Genomic DNA, 27,749 nt, shown 5'->3' on the forward strand with positions numbered 1-27,749 from the left:
TTCTAGGATTTAAGGTTGGAGGAAGACATAACTTTGGGGCTTAACCTTTTGACTTCCATCCAAAGCGAAATTTATTTGGTTTAAATTATTATAGGGGAGATTTATTTATTAAAATAAAAAGTAAACATGGACGATTTTAGGGAAGGATGGGGGCGCCAGGTGCCCGTAGACTCGTAGAGTTTATGATTACTGGCGTTATGACTATAAATGGTTAACAGTCAGCATATTAAAAGCTATGGAAGTCATGATACTATCACTACTAATGTTTGTACTATTTTATCCGTTGTTTGGGATTTAACGGTCAAGGTCGTATGGGTCCCTTGCATTTGTTCTATTAAGTTTAATAACGCATTCCCACTTTCCCCATAACAATTCGAACCTACACCACCCCCACCCAGCCTAAACTAAAAAAAAATATGTAATGGGTGTGCTTGACAGTTTTGGAACGAACGGAATCGCCGACCGACATTCGGAACACCTCGGCCAATTTTATCGAAAACAACCTAGGATGTATGCCGGTACATCAGTAGAAGTAGTTCGTATTTTTTTTAATTATATCATTAATTGAATGTATTGTTTTAGCTTATATTTATTGATCTTAGTTTAAATTGATTGTCAGTAAAGTTTATTATTGCAAATATAATTAAGATTCCAAAGAGTTAAGTCATAAAGTTTAACTGCTAAATTAAATTACTACGCGATCTACTTGCAGCGGGCTTAAACCTACCGATTTCTGAGTATGTAAACCGTCCATATACATCCGAGGTTGTTTTCGATAAAAATGGCCGAGGAGATCCCAATGGTCGACCCAGTGCACCGGATTTCAGTTCTTTTGGTTCCAAAAAGTAAGGTTTCAGTTGTTTTAATGAAATCGTGTTATTCTATTATAGCATAGTTTAAAGGATAACACAACAATAAAAACAACGGAATACTGAAAAATACTTTGGAAATCCGCTCAACACAGTATCTTAGCATACCTTATTCCGAAAATAATCTGCAGCAAGGTCGCTACGCCGCACATAAACATTGTAATACTGAGCAGTTCTGATGTCACTTCCGGCATATCACTTGCGCAAATCAGACCGGAAATTATGAATGGAATGGACAGCGAGCCGCCAATGCACATAATAGCTTGCTGAAAAAAACAACAACAAACTCTGGCTATGCTAAAAGTTCCATGAAACAGTCATTTAATGTAAGCCCATTGACCCGCACCTGCAGAGTAATATTACCCTATCATGAAGTACAAGTATCATAAATTGAAAGTACCCACTTTCCCGAAATGACACGTCACCGCGCCAGATAGTGATGAAAGCCACTTTCCCAGGATATAATTATATTTAAAAAACGCTCTTTCGAATCAGATAGTGACATTAGCACCCTTTCCCGCACTACACAGTGATAAAGGCCGCTTTTTCACACTAGAAAATGGCATAAGCCTCCTTTCCCGCACTAGATAGTGATAAAGGCCGCTTCCCTCCACTAGATAGTTGCATAAGCCAACTTTCCCGGCACTAGATAGTGATGGAAGCCATTTCACACACTAGTAAGTGACATAAGCCCTTTCCCGGCACGAGATAGTGATGAAAGCCGCTTTCACCCACTAGAAAGTGACATTAGCCCCCTTTCTCGGCACTAGATAGTGATGAAAGCATCTTCCCCCACTAGAAAGTGACATTAGCCACCTTTCCCGGCACTAGGTAGTGATGAAAGCCGCTTTCACCCACTAGAAAGTGACATTATCCCCCTTTCCCCGCACTAGATAGTGATAGAAGCCACTTACCGTATACCCACTAGACATAAGCCCCCTTTCATGCACTAGATAGAGACGAAAGCCGCTTCCCCCAATAGAAAATGGCGTAATCCCCAGTTCCCGCACCAAGTAGTAACAGTGAAATTAGCCTGCTTTACATATACCCCCACTGTAGTGAAATAACCCACTCCCTCTTGTTCGCACAAGGAAGTAACATCTGACTCCTTTACCGCACTAGATAGTGGCATAACCCCCTTTTCTCGAACAAAGTATGTATATAACCTCCTTTTCTTGCACCAGGTAGGGATAATAGCCCCAGCCCCTCTTGGTCGCAAAAGGTAATGACATTAGCCCCATTTCCCGCCAAAAGTAGTTGTATTAGCTCTCTTTCTCACACAAGATAGTTTCATTAACCCCTCCCCCCCCCACCCCTGGTTCGCACAAGGTAGAGCCTCTAACCCATATCCCCGATCCAGATAGTGACATTTGTCCCTCTTGTTCGCACAAGGTAGTGCCTCTAGCCCATATCCCCGATCCAGATAGTGACATTTGTCCCTTTTGTTCGCACAAGGTAGTGACATAAGCCCCTCAAGATAGTCACAAAAGTCCCCTTTGCTTCAGTTACTTCAAAATAGGAAAACAAATTCCAGTTTTGATATCTAGAAGTCTAAGTTTTTAAATTTACTTTAAAGGGTCATACGCATTAAGATTGTGCTGGCACCGAAATTGCTTTTTTTTACTGTTTATGAACAAAACGTACCAACGACGTACTACTCATTTGAAAGGAATTTTTTGAAAAACCCAAGCCTAAAATGATTTAATTTTCAGTAGCGTATCGGCTAAAGAAAGTATTTTCTGCACATTTTAATAGTTATTAAGAATACGATCAAATTCGAACTTTTGCTAAAACAATATCATTTAAATAACCCTATTTCCACATATCACACCCAAAGAATTTATTTGATGAATTATAATGAAAAATGTGACCGAGTTTCTTTAAAATTAAAATAATGTAATATTTCTTATAAATGTTAATTAATCATATTTATTGTCATAACGCGGTGATTATAGGCTGCATTGAGAGAAATCGTTGCAGTAATTTATAATGTCAAAGTCTATTTCAAATGAAAATGACTAATTTTAAAAGAGGAAAATTAAGATGTAACAGCAATTTATGATTAATTCTTCAAATGTTAATTAATATCGAAATTTAGACGAAATGTTTTTCCCCCATCAATTATGCATATTTTGTTAGCATTGATAATGTCAAGAAAAAGGATGATGTTTTTGTCAATGTGTTTTGTCAACAATTCCTAGAAATGTTCTTGTGAATGCCATGCATCATAAGTGACAATTTATTGCCTGCCCGTCTGTTTTTTTGTCTGTGTGTCAAAATTGTACTTCACAATTTACGACTGTGCTAGTTAACCTAAAAATCTTTTAGTCCAATTTTTAAATTTTGCTAAATTGATATGTCGTAAATTTCGAACAGTTGTATTTTGCAAGTAACGTTTTATGTCTTTTCACAGCAATAGGCCATACCAAATCGTTTTTATGTTTACCGTCAACCCATGGTACAAATACCTATCTCTCTGTCTGAACAAAACAAACGAATCCCCGAAAGAAACGAATACTAAATTAGTGGCATCCTATTTAGCATATAGACTCCAGATCCTTCTTAGTCCATTCATTACTATTTTCCATATAAAGTTAGATTTCCACTAAAATTGAGTGGAAAAAAACCTTGTATGCAATTCTGTTGATCATGGGGCTCACACAGAATTCATCATTCTATGATATTAAATGCCTATAATATAAAGTACAAAGCATGAAGCAAGTTATTAACACTTGAATGTATTCAGTAGTCCATATAATAGTTAAAATAAATTAAACATATTCGGCAAGATCGTTGATCATATAAAATGAAATAATTTCATCTTTCCTCGACTTTCCTCGTATTTTTCAATTCATACGTTTTTTTCGATCAGAAATCCCAAAACTTATCCCTCCGCGGTCGCTAAACATGAAAATGATTTGGTATGACTTCATGTTTTTGAACACCGACTTTTGAATGGTTTTACAACTTAAAAAAAAATAAAAAAAATAGCAAGAAGTAGAGTATGATCTGCATGTTAATGAGTTAGTGTAGGTGGTCTTACAACAGCAATATTTGTCTACTTATAAACTCGTTTGAATATATATTTGCATAACATAAGTGGTGAAAACATGAAAAAGGAGGATTCAAATATGGAGAGGATACCCTGGTATAGGCTGGGGCGAGAATTGTCGGCAAAAACGTAAACTGTGTTTTAAGTATGTTCTGCATACTAATGATTTTAAGTATGTTCTGCATACTAATGAGTGAGTGTAGTAAAATAAGATAATAATAATAATAATAATAATAATAATAATAATAATAATGATAATGATAATAATAATGATAATAATAATAATAAAAATAATAATAATAATAATGATAATAATAATAATAATAAAAATAATAATAATAATAATAATAATAATAATAATAATAATGATAATAATAATAATAATAATAATAATAATAGCGTGTCATATGTAAACTAATAAAGTGGCGAGACTAGACACAAAATGGTCACAAAATCGGCAAATACAGTCGTTCATCAAAACAAGCCTGGGAGTGTCCAACCGAGCTAGTGTGGGCCCGATAGTACATGTACATCATTTTACATGATTTAAAGATTACTTTGTCGCTGTCCTTGCTTACAAATAGCGCATAATGGTTTTCAAGTTTATCGTGTGCATATTTATCAAGTGAAAATCACGTGAATTGTACAGATACAAATACCGACGGTTTTTTTAATTTACTTGGATTAAAGTGGTAGACACTTTTTTGTGTGTCATCTGGTGTCTAGTCCCTTTAATATAATTTATTAAACAAATAACCTACTTCGGCCAATCCTATGTTCTGGTCACTGTGACAATCAAAAGTCCAGTTTACTTTTAATTTGGTTTAAGAGCCGTTCAGTCTGACTTTCACCGGCGATGTTTATCTCAAAGTATTTTGAATAATTGTGAAAATCAAACAAGTGGAATTAAGCATAATTATTGCTCTTATCAAAGTCGAAACTATTTTGAAGTCATGTGTGGTCTGTTACCACAATGACATTCTAGAAGTTAAAAAAAGATTCAGGAAATTATGAAAAAGCAAAATATTTTGTGATCATTTTTCTTAAACACGAATTGAAGCACACCATAGAATGAAAAATCGTGAAAACGTTGTAATTTCCACATTTTGATTTTTGAACCTAGTACACGAGCAATATTTTATTCGGATAAGAAAAACAAAAGGCTGAAGAATTCACTTTTTACGTGATGTTTCTTTTGTTTATATTTTAATGTAAAACACATGTCAATAATTTTACGCAATCAGTTTATTATTCTTATTTATTTAAGCTGCATGGTAAAGAAACTAAAAGCTGTTTCAGCTCATTGGCAATTATCAATATATGAATGACTCTCGACTCCGTTTTCTGGGTGGGAACTACTGGTATGCATTCTGAGAGGCCTTGAGACCACTGGTGGGGAGCGAGCCCACAACCTCTTGGTTGAGAGGCGGACACATTTACCACTAGGTCAATCTCACCAATTCAGCATTTATGCTATGCATACTATCGGAGATAACAGAGTAATAAAATACGTTTGAAATGCATTCTTTCGGACTTAAATTGTCAAAAAAATCCCCCTCCCCCTGCCAACATTTTAAACCATATGAACGTCGGTTTAGAGGGTGAGGAGAATGTCAAAAGGTTGCGCCCGTAAGCACCCCCCCCCCTCTCACGTCAATACCTTGAGCCGCCCATGCAATTATCAGTGTATTCCCTCTGTATAAAGCCTCCTTTGTAAAAATCAGTTTCGAAAGGTAGATTTTAAATCGTTCAGTAAATATAATGTCACGCCGGTTTTAAATGCTACCCATGGAGATCAAATATATTTAACGTAATATAAGTTGAGTTAAGTCACACAGACAGCCGACTTCTTCACAATCTCAAATGTTCCTATTCACATTCTCATTCATAGTAATGATTCGTATAGAATGAAGGATTAAGAGAGCCGTAACCGTCATTCAATGAGGTTAAGCTGAATAAAGAGGTTGTCATATTATGTGTTCACTTCAGAGCTTAATGGGCTTTGCTCATGTGTGGGCACCAAACATGAGTTTGTTTGTGAACGCATCTGAAAACACGTATATTGTAATTGTTTTACTCTTTGATACCGAAATTGCAGTGAAAAAAATACAGATAAAGTATGTAGAAACCTAGTTTAAGTGAGGACCGAACCCGCGCCGGTACAGTTAAGAAAAACAACAACAGAAACTGCTTCCATATCCACTCGCCCACAAGGACTAGTACATCAGCTGGCGGATTTTTAACATTTATTGAATACATTTGTAGCATCATGTGATAAAATCAATTATCTAATCACTCTACAGACTTTTGCTGAATCACGCTACTAACGCTTTTCAAAATCGTGGACTTCAAAGGCAATATTTGAGAATATATCAACGTTTGTTAAAGGGTTCAAGTGGTCAGTATCTTAATTTCCATACTCCTAACGATTTGCCACACTTAATTTCGTATGAAGAAGTCATTAAAAATGCATTTTACAAACCATGAAATAGTCCCTGTAATAGTAAGGACTGCATTGTTTCAAATACATACTAAAAATAAAGTATATCTACCGAAATTTCCCCGAACGGACTAAGTTTCCTTTAATTTATAATTATTCGATTCACTTGGAGTTTAAGAAAAACATTTAAAGAAAATCATTTAATGATCTTGAATGTAATTCTGACCTGAAGTCCAAACAGAAAACAGAGATGCGGTGCCGGCACATCTTCCACGGCGTACAGCACGGACCCAGGCCGCCCTTCCGGTTCAGCCTCCCGTGCCATCTCGCATGCTGCATCTTCCGGTCGTTGATTTCGGGAAGCCATGACTCAATGAAAATGTTCAATGTTCACAACCGATTTTTTGACATTCGGTTAAAATCAGACAAGTTTCACACCTTGCGAAAATCACTTATAAGCTTGCGTGGGGAAATCACTTCCGAGTTTTGGTAATTCAACGAACACTGTCATATTCGTCAATAAACACAAATTTATATATAATTATTCAGACTCTCACTTTATTTTAATTTGAATTCGAGTTTTAAAAAAAAAAACGCTTCACAAAAGCTTCCCTTTGACGAATATTAAAAGCATTGATGTACGCGAACACTTTCACATTCGTTTAAAATCACATGTATTGATTCCTGTGTATAAGATGCTTATTTTGTTTAAATCACTATCGAGCTGATAATGCTAACATTTTCGATAAAATCACGATGAAATATATCTGTTAATTAGCAAATAATCACATTCGTAGAAAAAAATATAATAAAGTTGTGGCGATGAACGTATACTGTCATATTCTTCAAAGTATCACATAAACTGTTTACATAAATGAAATTTGCTTAAGTGTTGACGGTTCGATAAACATCAACCACTTGGTATACGTTTAATTGGAAATTAATTTAATCCATTTTTCCGATGTACTGTCGCCGTGTTCACCAAGCTTTGGTCGTGATTCCTGTTAAAGATAAAATAAAGTAATTGAAATAGATTCTTATATTGGTGACTTTAATAATATTAAAGTTAATTTGACAAAATAAGTAACTGATATATTTGAAAATAATAATGCCGTCAATGAAAACATCTGTGTTATACTTTGTATTGTCACCGTATGATTGCAAGGAGTAGTAACGATACCGTTTTAGGCCATCTTTAAAAAATGCTTGTTTAACGGTTAGAAGACCAACTCAGTGAAATCGGCCCGTTTAAAAAACATGGCGTCTGAGTTATCAAAAGAAGTCCATCTTTTTTCTACAAAGGGGCGTTATAAGTTGACATAGGGTGTATACTACTGGATAAAAACAACTATTTCAAACATTCCCATTCCCCAAATTGTGTGTGTGTGTGGGGGGGGGGGTTAACCGCAAACAAACAATTGTTTAAAGTGTAGCCTCATAAAAACTTTTTTTTTAAGTATTACCATGTGGGCCAACCATCATGTCGTTTTTAGTTTGAACAGTACGCTGGTTTTAAGTGGAATGCCAAGTGAAATGTTTAAAGCGTTTCAAATTTCTTCTTTAGCATTTCATTTCGGTTTTACTTTACTTAATTAATGTGATTAAAAATACTTTTGTCGAGGCCAGTTTACATTTATAAGCAAACGTGAGTTGACTTTTAATCCATTGTACATGTTGTTTTGTGTCATTGTTTGAAGAAAATAAATCGGTAGTTTCAATATCATAGAAATCGTGTTTTTAAAAGGAAAAATAGGTGTACTCTAGAATAACATATGAGAAAACAAAATAAGTGTTTATATTGAATGATAATTGATTATTAAGTCGAAACCCGTTGTCTCGAAATCGCTTGGCTCGAATTCCTCGTTGGTTCGAAATATATGTGAAGGACCGATTTCTTTATACTGAAGGTAAACACAATTCCCGCTTGGCTCGAGTTTTCCGAGACTCGGGGTATTATCAATTATTATGTGTATATGGTTAAGAAGATGATGTACTTTGTACAAGTCTTAATAAATTATCTGTTCTGTTCTGTTCTGTTCTGTTCTGTTCTGGTATTATCGCCGGTCCCTGGGAGTTCGGACCAACAGGGTTCGACTGTAATTATAATGATTCACTTTGAAAGAAGAAAATGATATTTAAACCAATATTTAATTTCTAATTTCTAATTTATTCATTTGAACAAAAAGGAACTTCTACAACATAGCATTCATTTAAGAAAGAAAATATAAATCAAACTAGGCAAAAACAAGGTTACGTATCTTGCATAGCCGTTCAACTAACGGATGTTGTCATGGCAATAAGTTTTATGATCGTTAGTTTTTGTTTAAACATATCTTAAAATAAACCTTTATATTTCAACTCATAAAATAATATAACAAAAGCATTCATTTGAGCTTAAATGTTGAATGGCTGAACGCTTAAACAATGCCGAAAATTTTCAAAAAAAACCAAAACGCTATTGTAATATTAGGACCGTTATTGTAAGTTCGAATTCGACATTGTTTCAAAAAAAGAGCGAAATGTTCTTTCGTCATGATACATTTGACACTCTGCATAACAAATAAAAAAAATAAAGTCTTAAAAATTTAGCCAGCTCTCAATTCCAAATCCAACGACTGCGCGCGCATAGCCATAGAGCTGGGACCCAATTTTAACGACGTCATTTCCAAAAATGACGCTAAGTTCGCGTACAATTTGGCGCAATTTTCTAAAAAACTTAAAATAAATGACATTATATCCTATTTAGGCATATATCAAAAAATGCTCGTTTTAGTAAAACATCGCAATATTTTTCACCACGTGACCACCACGTCACTCGTGAAACATAGCCTTTGGTGCTGAATTAGTGAGAAAAAAATAAAGATCTCACACTGAAACAAACCATTATCCTCTTAGTATATATTAGGGCATACACTTATTGCATTCGGAGCTCCTCGGCCATTTCATCGAAAACAACCTCGAATGTATATGGACGGTTTACATACTCAGAAATCGGTATGATTAAGTCCGCTGCAAGTAGATCGCGTAGTAATTTAACTTAGCAGTTGAACTTAATGAGACTTAATTCCAGGGAATCTTAATTATGTTTGCAATTATACACTTAACTGGCAATTAATTTAAATTTAGATCAATCAATACAAGCTAAAACACTACATTTAATTGCTGATATGATTTAAACATTTACGAACTACTTTTACTAATGTGCCGGCATACATCCGAGGTTGTGCTCGATAAAAATGACCGAGGAGTTCCGAATGATCCTCGTTACTGGGACTCTGTAACAACAAACACCACGGGGCAGTAGGCTGATATATATATTTTTACATTGAGGGCATAAATTAAAATAAAATACAAATCCTATTCCATTCCTTATTATAATCTCAAGACTTTTGAGGCTATCGCTTTAAACATAGTAATAAACCGACGTAGTGAACGATTTCCTCTCCATTTACATCTCTGTTTACAATCGGAACACCTCGGCCACTTTTCATCGTATACAACCTTGGATGTGTAGGTTACAGACTTCTAAATAAAGTTCCTTTATAGTCAATTGTCTAATTTTCACGCGAAATAACACTGAATTATTGTGCTTTACGACCCCAGGCACCATATATGGAGAAAAAGTTCCGCATGTTTACTTAACATTAAGCAACGTTAGAAAAAAGTTGAACGTAGCCACTGTGTATTCGATATTAAGTGACCATATCTGATGTAGGAGTACAAATAATGCGTTGGAATTGTAAACAAAAAGTAGATCTAGTATGTTCGGCATATTTTTGAAACCACAAACCATTCAACCTCAAAACATATAAATAAGGAACGTAGCCAATTGTATGAGATGGTATAACCCTGCTTTGATTCATTGCCATTGGTAAATTAAAAGAAATAAGGCATGTAACAATGAGTAGACACTTCCGAATTGGTGTGATTTGCCCTGTTTGGACGGTTAACGATGTCATATTGTTTTACATTTAACTACGCGTAGTAATTTTAATTTAGCAATTAAACCTAAGGACTTATCTTATAGGAATAATAAATAATTTAGTGATAACAAACTGCACTGCGAATGAATTTCAACTTAATTATACAGATTACACTACAATTAATTAATAGTTTATGACTCGGAATACAGAGGAAATGTAAACCACAAATTACATGAAGTTTTTTATGCATATAAAAAATTATATCGATTTAAAAAGAGTTCAATTGCATGAATTGTGTCAACTTACGAGTTTACATGTCCCCATTATATCGTTTAAGAGGCTAAATCGTGCTGCAGGTTTTGTATAAAGATAAGCAATTAATGTTAGATATGGCGTTTATTTGGACATTGAATTTCACATATGTTAAAAATCTCGAGTTTCACTTTTGTTAAACAAGAGATTTGTCGAACATTTTGCCCTTCTTGAGCGCCAAGTGGTCAGGAATATTTGGACAATTGAATGAAATATGCATGGACCGAAATGACAGCTAAGTTGTCATTGACATTGGATGCCTCTGAACCAGTTAAAAGATTATTTCTATTCAAAATGTGAGGATAATAGGTACAGTTTTTAATCATGTTCAGATGATAACTGTTATTTGCATATATCTTGCATATATCTATGTATCCTCTTAGCAACAGAGAATAAGTAAATATGACGTAAATTTTAATGACCAATATGAGTTGTGACCTTGAACTTCGACTCACCTAACCTAAATGTCAAATTTGATGGCCATGGTTCCAGTCATTCCCAAGTTATAACACGGACAAGCTTTTTGCGTTCAAGGTCACTGTGGCCTTGACCTGATGACCCCGAAATTCAATAGTGGTCATCTACTGGTTAGACCAAACCTCGGAGTCATGGGTCATGTGTGCATGCATGGTCGAGTTATCACTCGAGTTATCACTCGGAAAACCCTTTCGCATTGAAGGTCACTGTGACCATGATCTTTGATCCGATGACCGTTAATTCAAAAGGGGTCATCTGCTGGTCAGGTCTAACATCACCATGGGTGCAGTCATAGTTATCACTTAGTTTTTATAACATTTCGCGTTAAAGGTCTCTGTGACTATGAGCTTTGACCAGATGACTCCTAAAATAGTTTGATGACTATAGGTACAGGAATTGTCGAGTTATCACTCGGACAAGCTTTGGTCTACTGACAGACCGACCGGCCGACCAACCTGTGCAAAGCAATTTAACCCTTCTTCTCTTGTTCCTTAGAACACATTTCACAGACAAATTGGGAACATAAATCAACAATATGTCATATTTTATAGATGCACTCTCACAGATTGAACGTTTTGAAATAAAATTAAAAAAGTTTTGTCTCGAAATGAATTCATCTTTGCGTAAACATCTAGAAAGTGATATAAGACTGGAGGCAAAATATCAGATCGCAGTGTTCAATGTTCGAACAATGAAGTGTTGTGGCTTAAAGCCATACTAACGCTTAGGAAATTGTTTTGCAAAACACATACATTTTCGAACGTAATATGAAAAACTGCGATCTGATCCTTTGTCAGCGGTCTTATATCACTGGTTCTCAGACATTTACGCAAACAATGGCTCATTAATGACAAAAACTAAAAACAAAGTTGTCAAAATGGTCAATCTGTAAGTATGCAGCTCTAAGAAAACATTCGTTTGAAAACAATGCTTTAAAACTTATTTTATGGGTCCTCTGGCATAGGAGTATGGTATATACATGGAGTATGGTATAAAGATGGGGTATGGAATATATACATGCAGTGTTGACAATTCTACTAGGTATGTTTATCGTATTTTTGCAAATTCTGTGGAATATAGCTGTACGAGCTTTCGGCCATAATGTCTGGAAATTTCTTCAGCGTTAAAAGTTTCTTATTTCATTAAGCCTTAATTCTTACTTTATCGTTATATTATTAAATAAAAATTAGCTTATTGTGATAAGTACTTGATAAGTTTGAGAGGTCTTAAGAAAGCCAAAATAATTCAAATTAAAACAAAAGGAAACAAAATTAGCATAGCTTAATCCTAGGATAGGGGACGTCGTGTAGTTGCTTGGATGAATTAGGGCCTAACATATAAACCCATTGGTATATGATTTAAAGCTGAAATCTCACAGATTGACTGGTTTAACAACTTTTTTATCTTCGAATAAACCAATCTTGGCAAAATATCAGATCCAAAGTTTTAATATGCGATCCGATCCTTTTTTCAGCAGTATTATATCACTAAAACAAAATTTAAAAACAAATATGGCTAAACGGTCTAAGTCCTATTGAATGCTGAAATTGATAGTGTATTATTATCGACTCTAGGAATATTGTTAGAAAACGGTTAATAGATGCGATATTTAGTAAAATTTTCTGAGCAATATTCGCCTCCTCGAATTATATTATGTGCTGTATATGTTATATAACAACCTCTAACATAAAAGTCGATATGTTGTATGAAGTATTCTCAGACTGTCATTTTCATATAAAAAAACCTTAATTAAGATTGATGTTACAGTATTTACATAATTACATATATGATTCAATTATCAATGTCTTAATCTGAATTTTAATAAGACAGACAGACAGACAGACAGATAGACAGAGTTGTTTATTGTCGTAAACATGTAAATAACAGTTTCTTGACAAAACATGATATGTCAAATAATAAATATTATGGTCACAATAATACATGGCAAAAAAGAAGGAAAAGAGAAAAAAAAGAAGGAGCAAAGTTGATTTCTTACCTGATGTCTCGTTAAATCCAGTAATAAACGTACATATCTATAAAAAACATGAAGTCAAGCAAATCCATATCCCTTATATACTGTTGTTGTTTTTATTTCAGTGATGAACTATCCTAATGAAGTGATGTTTTTAGTGTCTAATCAGTATTTACATACTATTTGCATTTATTTTCATTATCATATGCAATATCACAATCTCACAAAACTGTATTCAACCTCCACTCTTTCTGATCTTATAACACCACCGACAACATAACTAATATTTTGAAGTTATGATGAGAATTTAGTGTATCCAACTCTTTGTTCAAAATGCATAGCGTAATTCAGTTTGTTTCTTTAGAAAAACAACAACAAAACAACATGTAAATATACTGCTGTCTACTTTTATTTTACAACAACGTGTGAAATGACTCCTTATAAGTTCGTATTGAGGTTGACGATGACGACTGTTGACCTCAAATACTCCATACATAAGGTTTCATAAACACATTGCAAAGGTTTGATTCATCATTTGTTTTCTTAAAGCTACAGTATTAGCTTTCACAATCATTCTCTCACATTATCATTTGGAAGGGTATACTATTGACATAATTTCTATGAATAGCTGGCAAATATTTCCTTCTTTCTTTGGCAAAGTGGGTGCATTTAAGTATATAAAGATATTCATCGCCAATGTCATTTAAGTTACATAAAGTACATTTTCGGTCATTTCTTTGAATACCATGCCAGCGATCCGTCTCAACGGGCAAATAATTATTGCAAAGTCTGAAATTTATGAGCGGTTGGATAAACATTTCTGGAATTGAACTATAAAAATCTTCAAACTTATGCTCCGTTTTGTAAATCCTATAATTGTTACACTTTGGAAACTCATTTACAGTACTATTCCAAGACTGCTTGTATTGATCATTTAGCAAATTTTCAACAAGATTTAACAAATATTCCTTTGTACCGTCAAAGTACTGTTTTTTTTATTCAGTTTTATATTACATAAATATGTTGTGCAGAAGAACATCAATATGTACATTTCTACATTTCTTGTACGGGTTTTGTCATATAAAACTAAGTCAACAATCATCAAAAATATTCTTAACATTGTCTAACAACGGATCATGCCATTGACTCATTAGAAAGTAGTTAATACAATATCGACTATAAATTGTAGTTAGTGTGAGTAAGTTTATACCAGAATCCTATAATCCGTTTCTTAATAACAATACTTTATTACTTTCTTTACCTTTAAAATATGCTTCATACAATGAGTTTGTATTCTTTTAAGTGTGCTTAGGTCTCCGAATCCCCAAACTTCACAACCATAAAACAAAATTGGTGCAACAGTATTATCAAAAAAAATCAATTGGCAATCAATTGGTAAATCTAAATTTCTTAGTTTAACATACAGACTAAATAAAGCTTTTCTCGCTTGATCAACAACATGTTTTTTTGGCATTTGCAAATTTTCTTTTCTTTGAAAATATAACACCAAGGTATTCAAAAGTTACTACAACTTCAAACCTTTGACCTAACACTGTAATATTTCTATCCCTTCTAGCTCTATCACCAAATACTATTATCTTTGTTTTATCTACATTTATATCTAACTTCCACATTTTGCTATAGTTAACAAAGTTTTCCATAGACAACAGCCCTATGTTTTCAGCCATATGCTCAAAGATGAGCTCATTCCAAGACAAAACAAAAATTTGTAAACCCGTGAGAGTGCAGCTATGAAGAAGCTCGTTGCTGGAACATTTTGTTTTCACAATTGTTCAAGTATATTTTAGAGTTCAATATGTTCGTTCTACAGAAAAGTGAGCTTAAGATCAATAAGTTTATGATACCTTTTACTACTGATACTTGTTTATCAAATAATCCTTGGTTGAAAATATACTCTATGAAACTAGTGTTGGTGCATTCGTCATAATCGATCTACAAAAAAATGCAAACATAATTTAAAAAAATTCCTCTATTGTCATTGTCCAGCGCAAAAATGCATACATCAAATTAAAGTATTTTCTAACTTTCACCTACAAATTGCAGGCACTCATTTAAAATAGATAATGTTCGACAGCGATAGTTTCCCTTTTCGGCAAATTCGTGCATTTATTGTCACATTTTCAAATAGATATTAACACAATAGCTTCATTTAATGGAACCTGTGGTGATGGTTTATCATTAAATCAAATCTTTTCTTCACATTACACGAATTTATTTTCGATATCTGATGCTCAAAAACGTGAACTTTAAGGCTACGTGCGTCAGCTTTTGTTTCACTCGGCTGACACTGATGTTTTCCGACATTTCGGTGGATTTGCCGGCAAGATCAATGATCTGTAAATTAACTTTTATGGTGTATATAACACATATTTAAATAATTTTACGAGTTAATAAATAGATTAAATCTTCCGAAATTATCGACAGAAAGTCACCTTGTACTCAATGAAAATAACTTGATCACTTTCAATAAGTGTAAGAGTGCGTGATTTGACCTTTATCTTCACTTCAGTTAAGATAATTTGCGTCAACCTATTTTGTGTGCCTTATATGTGTTTCTTTCTTATTTCCCAGATGTTTGATTAAACGGTACATAACAATATTGTAAATGTAACAGCTTCGATCAACGAAAACCATTGCGCCCTTTCTCTGATTTACAACTTTATTTTGACCGCGCTATTCATCGATCTCTCAGTTCTATTTTTAAATCATTATGCATGATAGAACGCGTTTTGTTTCAGTATTCGTATTTCCTTTTTTAATTTGTTTTAATACAAAAATGAGCACACATTTCTAGTTCCTTATTGTGTGAATATATGTATGTGTGTTAATCACCATATAAGTACCTTACATTATGCTGTATGTAGATCATTTATTTGTATTGTGTTTTGTTTTTATTCTCTAAAACACATGCTTTGAGTGGCAATATATTTCTTTCTTATTTTATCATGAAATATATTAACGTTGAATTGATGAGCTTAAATTAACCATCAAACTCTTTGTTTTGAAATCGAGGGTTCAACTGTTAAGGTTATACTTTAAAGTAAAGCAGTTTTGCTATTACTTCAGGTTAAATTTGTTTTATTCGTTTTATCTGGCCATATATTTGTTACCTATTAACGTTTGAGAAAATAATTATATTAGGTAATACCAAATGATTGGGCAAATCATTTTAATTATTACAGGAAACCAACTAGTAAATAAAGCTAGAACAAACAGGAACTTATAAAGACTTACCACTCATTTCAGACGGAAAAGGAAGAGATAATATAGATCAAACTAGGCAAAAAACAAGGTTACAGAGTATGTAGTTAATATTGAAGACCTTCAACTAACGGATGTGGCATGGCAATTATTTATATGATGTTTTTTTGTGTGTTTTTTTAAACATTACTCTAAATAAACCTATTTATTTCCACTCATAAAATAATAGGAGTACACCGAACAGATTAAAGGGCTGAACGCCACAACAATGTTTGATTTCTTGAAAAAATATTGTAATGACCAGACCGGTAATGTAGCGTCGTATTTGTTATTGTTTCTTATATAATGCGAAACGTCAAATTATATTATTTAGGCATACATGAAAATAAATGAATAAAAGATGCTTGTTTTAGTGTAAGATCGCGATATATTTTACCTCGTGATCAACACGCCACTTGTTGAATATGGCTTTTGGAACTCACTTGGTGAAAAATATATTACGATCTTACACTGAATCAAGCCAATATCCTCTATATATCGAGGCTATCACTCGTCACTGAGTCCCTGTAGCAATAACACACGAGGAAGTAGGCTGATATATTTGTTAAACTAAGAGCACAAATTAAAAAATACGACTCCCATTCCATCATTTAACAAAAACTATTTATCCTGACTTTTGTGGCTATCGCTTTTGACCTAGCAATAAACCGACATAGTGAACGCTTTCCTCTCCATTTTCATTTCTGTTTAAAATCGGAAAACCTCGGCCATCTTCCATCGAATGCAACCTCGGATGTGTAGGTTACAGACTACTTAATAAAGTTTCTTTATATTCCATAGTCAATTGACCAATTTGCACGCGAAATTACACTGATTGCTTGTGCTTTACGACCCCAACACCATATATGGAGAGAAAACTCCACATGTTAACTAAACATTTAGCAGTGTTGGAAAAAAGTAACCACTGTGTATTCGATTAAGTGACCAAATTCGATGAAGGTGTACAAACAATGCGGTAAAATTGTAAACAAAAAGTAGATCAAGTAGATCTAGCAATTTTCAGCATATTTTCAAAATCACAAACCATTCAACCTCAAAACATATAAATAAGGAAATAAGCCAATTGTACGAGATAAGGCGTGTAACAATGAGTAGGCACTTCCGAGATGGGGTGCTTTGCCCTATTTGGACGGTTAACGATGTCATATTGTTTTACATTTAACTACGCGTAGTAATTTTAATTTAGCAATTAAACCTAAGGACTTATCTTATAGAAATAATAAATAATTTAGCAATAACAAACTTCACTGCGAATGAATTTCAACTTCATAATACAGATTACACTACAATTAATTAATAGTTTATGACTCGGAATACGGACGAAAGTTAACCAGAAGAAGTTTTTTTATAAATATCATTCGATTTAAAACGAGTTCAATGGCATGAATTAAGTCTACTTACGTGTTTACATGTCTCCCCTATACCGTCCAAGAGGCTTAATCGTGATGCAGGCTTTGCATAAAGATAAGCAAATTATTTTAAATATAGCGTTTATTTGGACATTGAATTTCACATCTGTTAAAAAGGTATCTCGAGTTTCACTATTGTTAAACAAGAAACTTGTCAAACGTTATTTTCCTTTAGGCGCCATGTTGTCAGAAATATTTGGTCAATTGAATGAAAGATGCATGGACTGAAATGACAGCTGATTTGTCATTTTTATTGGATACCTTAGAGGCAGTTTTAAGATTATGAGCATCTAAATTGTGAGGGCAGCAAATCAGTAAATATGACGTAAATGTTAATGATCGATATGATTTGTGTCCTTGACCTTTGACTTTATGACCTCAAAATCAATGGGGGTAATCTACTAGTCACCCCAACCGAAATGTCAAAGCTGAGGGCCATGGGTGCAGGCGTTGTTAAGTTATCTCTCTGACAATCTTTTCGCATTCAAGGTCACTGTGACGTTGACCTATGACCTGATGACCTCTAAATTTAAAAGGGGTCATCTACTGCCAAGACACCATGTCAAATTTGATGACCATATGTGTCGACATCGTTGCGTTATGACTCGGAAAAGCTTTGACATTTTTTCGTGTTAAAGGTCACTTAGACTTTTACCTTTGTCCCGATGACCTCTTAAATCAAAAGGTTCATCAACTGATTAGGCCCAACTTTCATGTAACGTTTGATGACCATAGGCTCAGACATTACTGAGTTATGACTCGAACAAACACTGGTTTACTGTGACCTTGACCTTTGTACCGATAACCCTTAAAATCACCCGGTCAAGTTTGTGGGCCATGCGTGCAGAAAATTGTCGAGTTACCACTCGAACAAGGGTTGACAACCTTTTCGCGTTAGAGGTCACTGTGACCTTAAACTTTGACCCGATGACCCGTAAAATCCAGAGGGTTCATCTACTGGTCAGGTTCAACCTTCATGTCAAGTTTGATGACCATAAGTCGAGGAAGTTGAGTAATCACTCCGACAATATTTGGTCCACTGTGATCTTGACCTTTGACCGATGACCCCTAAAATCAATCGGGGTCATTTACTTGTCAGGCCCAACCTCTCATTAAAGTTTGAGAACAATGGGTGCAGACATTGTCGAGTAATCACTCAGACAAGCTTTGAAAACCTTTTCGCGTTAAAAGTCACTTTGACCCGACGACCTCGAAAATCAATAGGGGTCATCTCATGGTCAGGACCAGCCTTCGTGTCAAGTTTTATTACCATAGGTCCTTGAATTGTCGAGATATCACCACTCAAGCTTTGGTCCAAAGTGACCTTGACCCATGACCCGATGACCACAAAAATGAATAGGCGTCATCTACTGTTCAAGCCCAACCTCCACGTCAAGATTGAGGGCCATGGATGCAAGCATTGTCTAGTTATCACACCAACGATATTTTTAACATCCAATGTCACTGTGACATTAACCTTTGACCTGATGACCCCTAAAATCAATAGGGGTCATCTACTTGTTAGACCCAACCTTCATGTAAAATTTGATGACCGTAGGTGCAGGAAATGTCCAGTTTAATAGTACAAGCTTTGTTCTTCTGGCGAATGGTTCGACCGACCGCCCGACCAACAAGTGCAAAGCAATATACCGCGTTTTCTTTGAAGGGGTGGGGGATCGGGGGCATAATTTGTTTGTCTCAATCCGTATTTAGAACTCATTTCAAAGACAAAAAGGAACTTGCGTACAAGCAAAATAAAAACGTTTAATGAAATCAAAATGTTGATTAAATAATAATGTTATATAACTACCGCTACCATCATATTCGATAAGTTGCAGGAGTTATTTTGACATTTTTATAAAAATTAAACAACTTTATTTAGATTGATGTTACAGTATTTACATAATTGCATATATGTTTCACTTATCAATGTCGTAATCTGAATTTCAATAAAAAAATGTTTTCTTACCTGATATCTCGTTAGATCTGGTAAAAAACGTACACATCTATCAAAAATACAGTTAAGCAAGCCCACTTCCCTTATAAACTGTTTTCGTTTTTTGTCTAACGGATGCATCATTCTAATGAAGTGCAGTGTTTAGTATTTAACTCATATTTACATACTATTTCCATTTATTGTCATCATTATATGCAATATCACGATCTTAGATTATAACAATACAATCACACAACTGTATTTAAACTTATCAGTTTTTCATCTTATAGCACACTTTACAACATTCTTTATATTTATACGTAATGATGAGAATTCAGCATATTCAACCCTTTATTCAAAATGCAAAACATAAATCGGTTTATTTCTTAAAAAAACGTAAACGTACTTCGGATATCAAGAAAACTTGTTGTTTATAGTTACAAAAACATGTAAATGTATGAAATCGACTTATATAAGTCAGTATTGTGGTTAAAGATGACGACCGCTGACCTAAATTCCTCCATATATAAGGTTTCATAAATACATTGCAACAGATTCATTCATCATTTGTGTTCTTAAAGGGACTCGCTAATAGATTTAATGCAGGCAACATTTTGTTTAAAACTGTGTCCAAATTTTGTTAGTGTGCTTACTTTCATAAACCCGAAACAATAACTGACAGATATTCATTTGAACAGTCACTTTTCAACAGCATTAGGAACCCTTTTTCGGGGAAATAGAACAGTGTCATGAAGGTGACATAACTACAATAATAATAATAATAATAATAATAATAATAATAATAATAATAATAATAAATTTACAACCGTAAAATAGAGCATTAATTTTGCTATCACATGTTTGAATAAATAAAAAACAAGAGTTTTATTTGAAACTTTTGGTGATGTTTTATCATTTAATTAAAGTTTTTCTTCAATTTTCTTCGATTGTAAATAGATGCGATCTAGTATAAAGGTGTCATAGCAATATGGGTTTAATGAAATTAAAACATTTGGTATGTGTTATATAACTACTGCTTACATTAAATCCGATATTTTATAGGAGTTATTATGACATTTTCATATATAAACAAACTTAATTTAGATTGATTTTACAGTTTCTACATTATTACATAAATATTTCAATTATCAATGTCGTAATCTAAATTTCAATAAGGAACAAAGTTGATTTTTTACCTGATATCTCGTTAAATGAAGTAAACAACATACGAATTTATCAGAAAAACAGTCAAGCAAATCCACGTCCCTAATAAACGTTTTATTTTGATTTCAATGATGCATTATTCGACTGAAGTTCTGTTTTTTAGTATTAAACTCATATTTACATACTATTTGCATTTATTTTCATTGTCATATGCAACATCACAATCTTAAATCATACAAAGAAAATCACACCACTGTTTCTCGTCTTATAGCATACTTTACATCATATCTGATATTTATAAGTCATGAAGAGATTTCAGCGTATTGAACCCTTTGTTCAAAATGCAAAACATAATTCGGTTTATTTCTTTCATAAAAACGTCGGATACCAAGTAAACTTGTTGTTTATCGTTACAGAAACGTGTAAATGTATGGATTGACTCGTTCTAGTCAGTATTGAGGTTAACGATGACAACTTATGACCTAAAATCCTCTTTATATAAGGTTTCATAAATACATTGCAACAGATTCATTCATCATTTGTGTTCTTAAAGGGACTCGCTCATAGATTTAATGCAGGCAACATTTTGTTTCAAACTGTGTCCAAATTTTGTTAGTGAACTTTCTTTCATAAACTCGAAACAATAACTGACAGATATTCATTTGAACGCTCAATTTTCAACAGCATTTCAAACCCTTTATCGCCGTAATAGTATGGTGGCATGAAGTTGAACTAGTAATAATAATAGTACTACTACTACTACTACTACTACTAATAATAATAATAATAATAATAATAATAATAATAATAATGATAATAATAATAATATAAATAATAATAAAAATAATAATAATATTAATATTAATAATACCTTTACCACAGTAAAATAGAGCATTTTCCGTCACATTTTTGAATTAATAAAAACACAAGAGTTTTATTTGAAACCTTTGGTGATGTTTTATCATTTTTTTCACATTTCACGAACTTGTTTTTTCAATATCTGACCCTGTAAAATGTGACCGAGCCCCTTTAAGGCTACATGAGACACTTTTGTTTTCCACGGTTGACACTTATTTCTTCCGACATTTAGGTAGATAAAACTACGATTAGTGACAATATTTACGCTGTTTTACCTTTGGCGGCAAGATCAAAAGTATGTCCGATTCACCTTATGGTGTATAAAACAAATATTTCAATAATTTAACGAGCTAGTAATTCGATTTAATCTTCCGAAATTATCGACTGAAAATCACCTTGTTCTCAATGAAAAACAACTTTGTCTCTTTAAATAACACAGGGTTAGAGTATGTGTTTTAAAGCATTTTCTTTAGTAAAATCATTTGCATTAACCTATTGTGCGTGGCTTATTATAATACGACAGCAGTTGTTTCTTATTTCCCAGATGTTTTATTATACGGTGCATGACACTTTTGTAAATATAAGAACTTCGATCAACGAAAATCATTGCGAATTTAGATTGATGTTGCAATATTAACATAATTATATAAATGTTTTAAAACATCAATGTCGTTTTCTTAATTTCAATAAGAAACAAAGTTGATTTATTACCTCGTTTAATCCAGTCAAAAACACAAATCATTCAGAAAAAAACATGCAGTTAAGGAAATCCACATCATATTGTTCAAAATACAGAACGTAGTTCACTATATGTCTGAAGAAAACAAAACAAATAAAAGCTTAAAAATACTGCTGTATATTTTTACTTTACAAAAAAGTGAGAAATGACTCCTTTTAAGTTCATATTGCGGTTTACGATGACGCTTGCTGACCTAAAATCCTTCATATATCATTATCACATTGCAACAGATTGATTCATCATTTGTTTTCCTAAAGCTGCTCTCTGACAGATTGACTGTTCCGGCATTTTTGGTTTATTTTGGACTCAGAATCAGCTGACTTGGCATCAATCTCTTCAATTAGGTCAATATAACATAACTTATAATAGAACAAATCTCAATTCTTTGGTAAACTGCAAAATGTTCAATTTTCCTTCAGGCATAAGTAACGCTTTTAGCCATAAGACATCAATTTTCGAATGTAAGTAGTTGCGAAGTAGTGTAAAATTTACTTGGCAATATGCGTTTTATTGAATTAAATATGTGTTTATATATGTTGTATAACTACTGCTAACATTAAAATCGATATGCTGTATAAGTTATTGTGTCATTTTCATATATAACAACTTCATTTAGATTGATGTTACAGTAGTTACGTAATTACATAGATGTTTCAATTATCCATGTTTGATCTTAATATCAAAAAGAAACGAATTTGAGTTTTTACCTGATATCTCGTTAAATAAAGTTTAAAAAACACACACAAATTTATCAGAAAAACATGCAGTCAAGCAAATCCACATCCCTTATTAAGCAGCGGTGTACCTGAAGCATTTTGAAATGTACACCCGAACACTTGAGAGCGGTGAAAAAAAAGTAAAGTTATTTCTATATTGTGGTCCCAATATGATATATGGGGTTGGAGCGGGATCGATATCCCCTGACGTGGGACTTTTTACTGGCCATTTTGCGGGAACCTTAATACATTTGTACGCCTGGGCGTACTGGAGTATGCCTAGGTACGCCCCTGCTTATATACTGTTGTTGTTGTGTTTAACTCACGGATGCATTATCCTAATGAAGTGATGTATTTAGTATTTTTACTCATATTTACATACTATTTGCATTTATTTATTTATATTATCATATGCAATATCACAATCTTAAATCATATAAAGAAAATCATGCAACTTGTATTTAACCTCACCTGTTTCTCGTCCTATAGCACACTTTACAACATAATTATGTTTATAAGTACTGATGAGAAATAAGTCTATTCAATCCTTTGTTTAAATTGCATTGCATAAATCGGTTTATTTCTTAAAAAACGTAAACATACTTCGGATACCAAGAAAACTTGTTGTTTATCGTTACCAGTATATATGCAAGCTACAGAAACATGCTCAGTAGCAAAAAGTTTAAACATAAACCCGGTTTAGTGGCAATGGGCAACGCCAAAGACATAGAACACAAATTCACAAATAAGAAACATAGAACAGCACACAACTCTACAAACAGCACAGTGCATAAATACTATATATATATATATATATATATATATATATATATATATATATATATATATATATATATATATAATTGGTATGTTTATCAAGAATTGTTAGGTACCGCCTTGAAAGAACGTGTAAATGTATGAAATTGACTCGTTTAAGTCAATATTAAGGTTTACGTGAACGACTGCTGACCTAAAATCCACCATAGATAAGGTTTCATGAATACATTGCAACAGATTCATTCATCATTTGTTTTCTTAAAATGACTCGCTCATAGATTTAATGCAGGCAACATTTTTGTTTCAAAATGTGTCCAAAATTTATTTGTGAACTTACTTTCATAAACTCGAAACAATAACTGACAGATATTCATTTGAACACTCACTTTTCAACAGCATTAGGAACCCTTTTTCGGGGAAATAGAACGGTGTCATGAAGGTGACATAACTATAATAATAATAATAATAATAATAATAATAATAATAATAATCATAATTATCCTCGATACTCCCGTAAATAGAGCATTTGCTATCACATTTTAGATAAATATTAACAAAATAGCTTAATTTGTAATCTTAGGTGATGTTTTATCATTGAATCAAGATTTTTCTTCCCATTTTACGAACTTATTGTTTTCTATATCTGATGGTCTAAAACGTGATCACGCGACTTTAAGGCTGCATGAGAAAACTGGTAGACACTTATATTTTCCGACGTTTAGGTAGATATAACTAAGATTTGTGACAATATTTACGACGGTTACCCTTGGCGGCAATATCAAAAGTATGTCCTACAAATCGATCAAATCTTCCGAAAGTATCGACTGAAAATCACCTTGTTCTTAATGAAAAAACACACAACATTATCACTCTAAATATTAAAAATGCCAAAATAATACAAATTATAACAAATTGTAGCTTTATTTGGCATAGTTTAATCATATTGTAAGGGACTTGCTATAATTGCTTCGAGAAATTTGGGCTTAACTGACAACCCATTTATCTCAGGTTTAAGTCTTTCTGGATGCTGATATTGATAGTGTATTTTACTGTCGAAACTAGGCAAATAAAGCGATATTTAGATGCCATATTTCCTTTGCAATGTGCGTCTCATCGAATTAACATATATTTAATATACATTATATAACTTCCGCTAACTTTTTAATTGATGTGTTGAAGCTGACATTTTCATAAAAATTTTTAATTAAGATAGATGCTGAAGTATTTACATAGTTACATATATGTTACATTATCAATGTTTTAATCTGAATTTCAATAAGAAACAAAGTTAATTTCTTACCTGATTATGGTTATATATATGTTTCATTATCAATGTTTTAATCTGAATTTCAATAAGAAACAAAGTTAATTTCTTACCTGATTATGGTGACATATATCTACCGTAAGATAACCTGTAAACGTTCGCGAATTGTTTCGTGTTAACCACTTAATTTTTGCGATAATGATCTAGTTAATATTCGCTTTACTTTTTGGTAAGATAAATATCATAAGACTGAAAACAGGCTTGAAAGTGCCCAGAACTGCCACCTGTTACTTTTTTAGGCTGTACAATATTAACAGGTTAACTAGGTATGGTTTGCGAATTCCACTTAATAAGTAACATAATAACTGGTTATCTAGATAAGATTCGTGTTTAACACGAAACAATAAGCGAACACTATCAGGCTACCTTACGGCAGTAATATGCCCCCATATCTGCTATCTCGTTAAATCCAGTAAAAAACTTAAATATCTATCAGAGAAAAAATAGGCAATCCATATCCATTATTAACTGTTGTTTTTATCTCACGGATGCATTATTCTAATGATGTGCTGTATTTAGTATAAAACTCATATTTACATACTATTTGCATTTATTTTCAATATCATATGCAATATACACTCTTTAATCATAAAAAGAAAATCGCAAAACTGTTCTTATCTTATAGCACAACTTACAACATAATTTATATTTTAAGTAATGATGAGAATCCAGCGTATTTAAGCCTTTGTCCAAAATGCATAACGTAATGCAGTTTATTTCTTAAGAAAACAAACAAAACAAAACGCAAAAATACTGCTGTCTATTTTTACTTTACAATAACGTGTGAAATGCCTCCTTATAATTTCATGTTGAGGTTTACGATTACGCTTCTGACCTTAATTGCTCCATAGTTAAGGTTTAATAAACACATTGCAACAGATTCATTCATCATTTGATTTCTTAAAGCTGCTCTTTCACACATTGACCCTTTAGATATTTTTTGTTTATTACTGGTATCAGAATCAGCTGATTTTGTCATCATTCTCTTCGATAAAGTCATATAAGATAACTCATAAAAGAACAGATCCAAATTCTTTGGTAAACAGCAAAATATTCAATTATCTTTAAAGCATATGTAACGCTTTTAGTCATAAGACATCAATTTTCGATTGTAGATAGATGCGATCAAGTGTAAAATTGCCTTAGCAATATGGGTTTAATGAAATTAAAACATTGGGTATGTGTTATATAACTACTGTTAACATTAAATCCTACATGTTATAGGAGTTATTATGATAATCTCATAAAAACAACTTGATTTAGATTGATGTTACAGTATTTACATAATTATATGTATGTTTCAATTATAAATGTCTTAATCTGAACATCAAGAAGGAACAAAGATGATTTTTTACCTGATATCTCGTTAAATCCAGTAATAAACGTACAAATCTATTAGGAAAAAAAAATGAAGTTAGGCAAATCCATATCCATAATAAACGGTTGTTTTTATCTCGCGGATGCATTCTCCTAATGAAGTGCTGTATTTAGTATTATACTCAAATTTATATACTATTTGCATTTATTTTCTTTATCCAATGCAATATCACAATCTTATATTGTAAAACGAAAATCACACAACTCTCTTTAACCTCATCCGTTGATCATCTTATAGCACTAATACTTATGAGTTGTGGTGAGCAGCGTATTCCCCCTTTGTTCAAAATGCAGAACGTAATTCAGTTTATTTTTTAAGAAAACAAAACAAAACAAATGTAAAAATACTGCTGTCTATTTTTACCTTACAAAAATGTGTGAAATAACGCCTTATAAGTTCATCTTGAGGTTTCCGATGACGCTTGCTGACCTAATATTCTTCAAATATGAAGTTTCATAAACACATTGAAACTGATTCATTTTTCATTTGTTTTCTTAATGTTGCCCTCTCACAGATTGTCCGTTTCGACATTTTTTTTTGAACTGAGAATCAGCTGATTTTGGCATCAACCTCTTCAATTAAATCATATAAGATAACTAATAATAGAACAAATCTCATTTTTTTCGGTAAGCGGCAAAATATTAAATTTTCCTTCAAGCATAAATAACGCTTTTAGTCATAAATCATCGCTTTTCGTAACATTAAATTCGATATGTTGTAGGAGTTATTGTGTCATTATCATATATTACAACTTTATTTATATTGATGTTACAGTGTTTACATAATTACATAAATGTTTCAATTATTAATGTTTTTCATCTGAATTTCAATAATAAAAGATGTTTTCTTACTTGATATCTCGTTAAATCCGGTAAAAAACGTACAAATCTATCAGAAATACAGTTAAGCAAACCCACTTTTCTTATAATATGTTGTTTGTTTTTATCTCACGGATACATTATTCTAATGAAGTGCTGTATTTAGTATTAAACTCATATTTACATACTATTTGCATTTATTTTCATCATTATATGCAATATCACAATCTTAAATTATAAAAGAAAAATCACACAACTGTATTTAAACGCATCTGTTTCTCATCTTATAGCACACTTTACAAC

General features: G+C 32.8%; 1 protein-coding gene across 8 annotated transcripts in view; it reads right to left on the bottom strand.

Moving 5' to 3' along the window:
- The window catches only part of LOC128210356 (solute carrier family 23 member 2-like), a 47,954-nt gene that overhangs the window by 14,403 nt on the left and 5,802 nt on the right, over nt 1-27,749 (bottom strand). For 2 of the 8 annotated variants that reach the window (XM_052914658.1, XM_052914660.1), the window contains exons 2-3: nt 6,588-7,362; nt 978-1,135 (exon numbers count right to left, since the gene is read on the bottom strand). In XM_052914658.1, coding sequence (XP_052770618.1) covers nt 978-1,135; nt 6,588-6,728 — 299 coding nt within the window. In that variant the 5' untranslated portion in view covers nt 6,729-7,362. Of the gene's footprint in view, nt 1-977; nt 1,136-6,587; nt 7,363-13,069; nt 13,216-21,707; nt 21,726-22,405; nt 22,486-25,885; nt 26,012-26,605; nt 26,848-27,749 lie in introns of those variants that run through there. The other 6 variants (XM_052914654.1, XM_052914656.1, XM_052914655.1 and 3 more) reach the window with 6 other exon arrangements.

The sequence above is a fragment of the Mya arenaria genome, chromosome 12 (genome assembly GCF_026914265.1).
Source record: "Mya arenaria isolate MELC-2E11 chromosome 12, ASM2691426v1".
NCBI lineage: Eukaryota > Metazoa > Mollusca > Bivalvia > Myida > Myidae > Mya > Mya arenaria.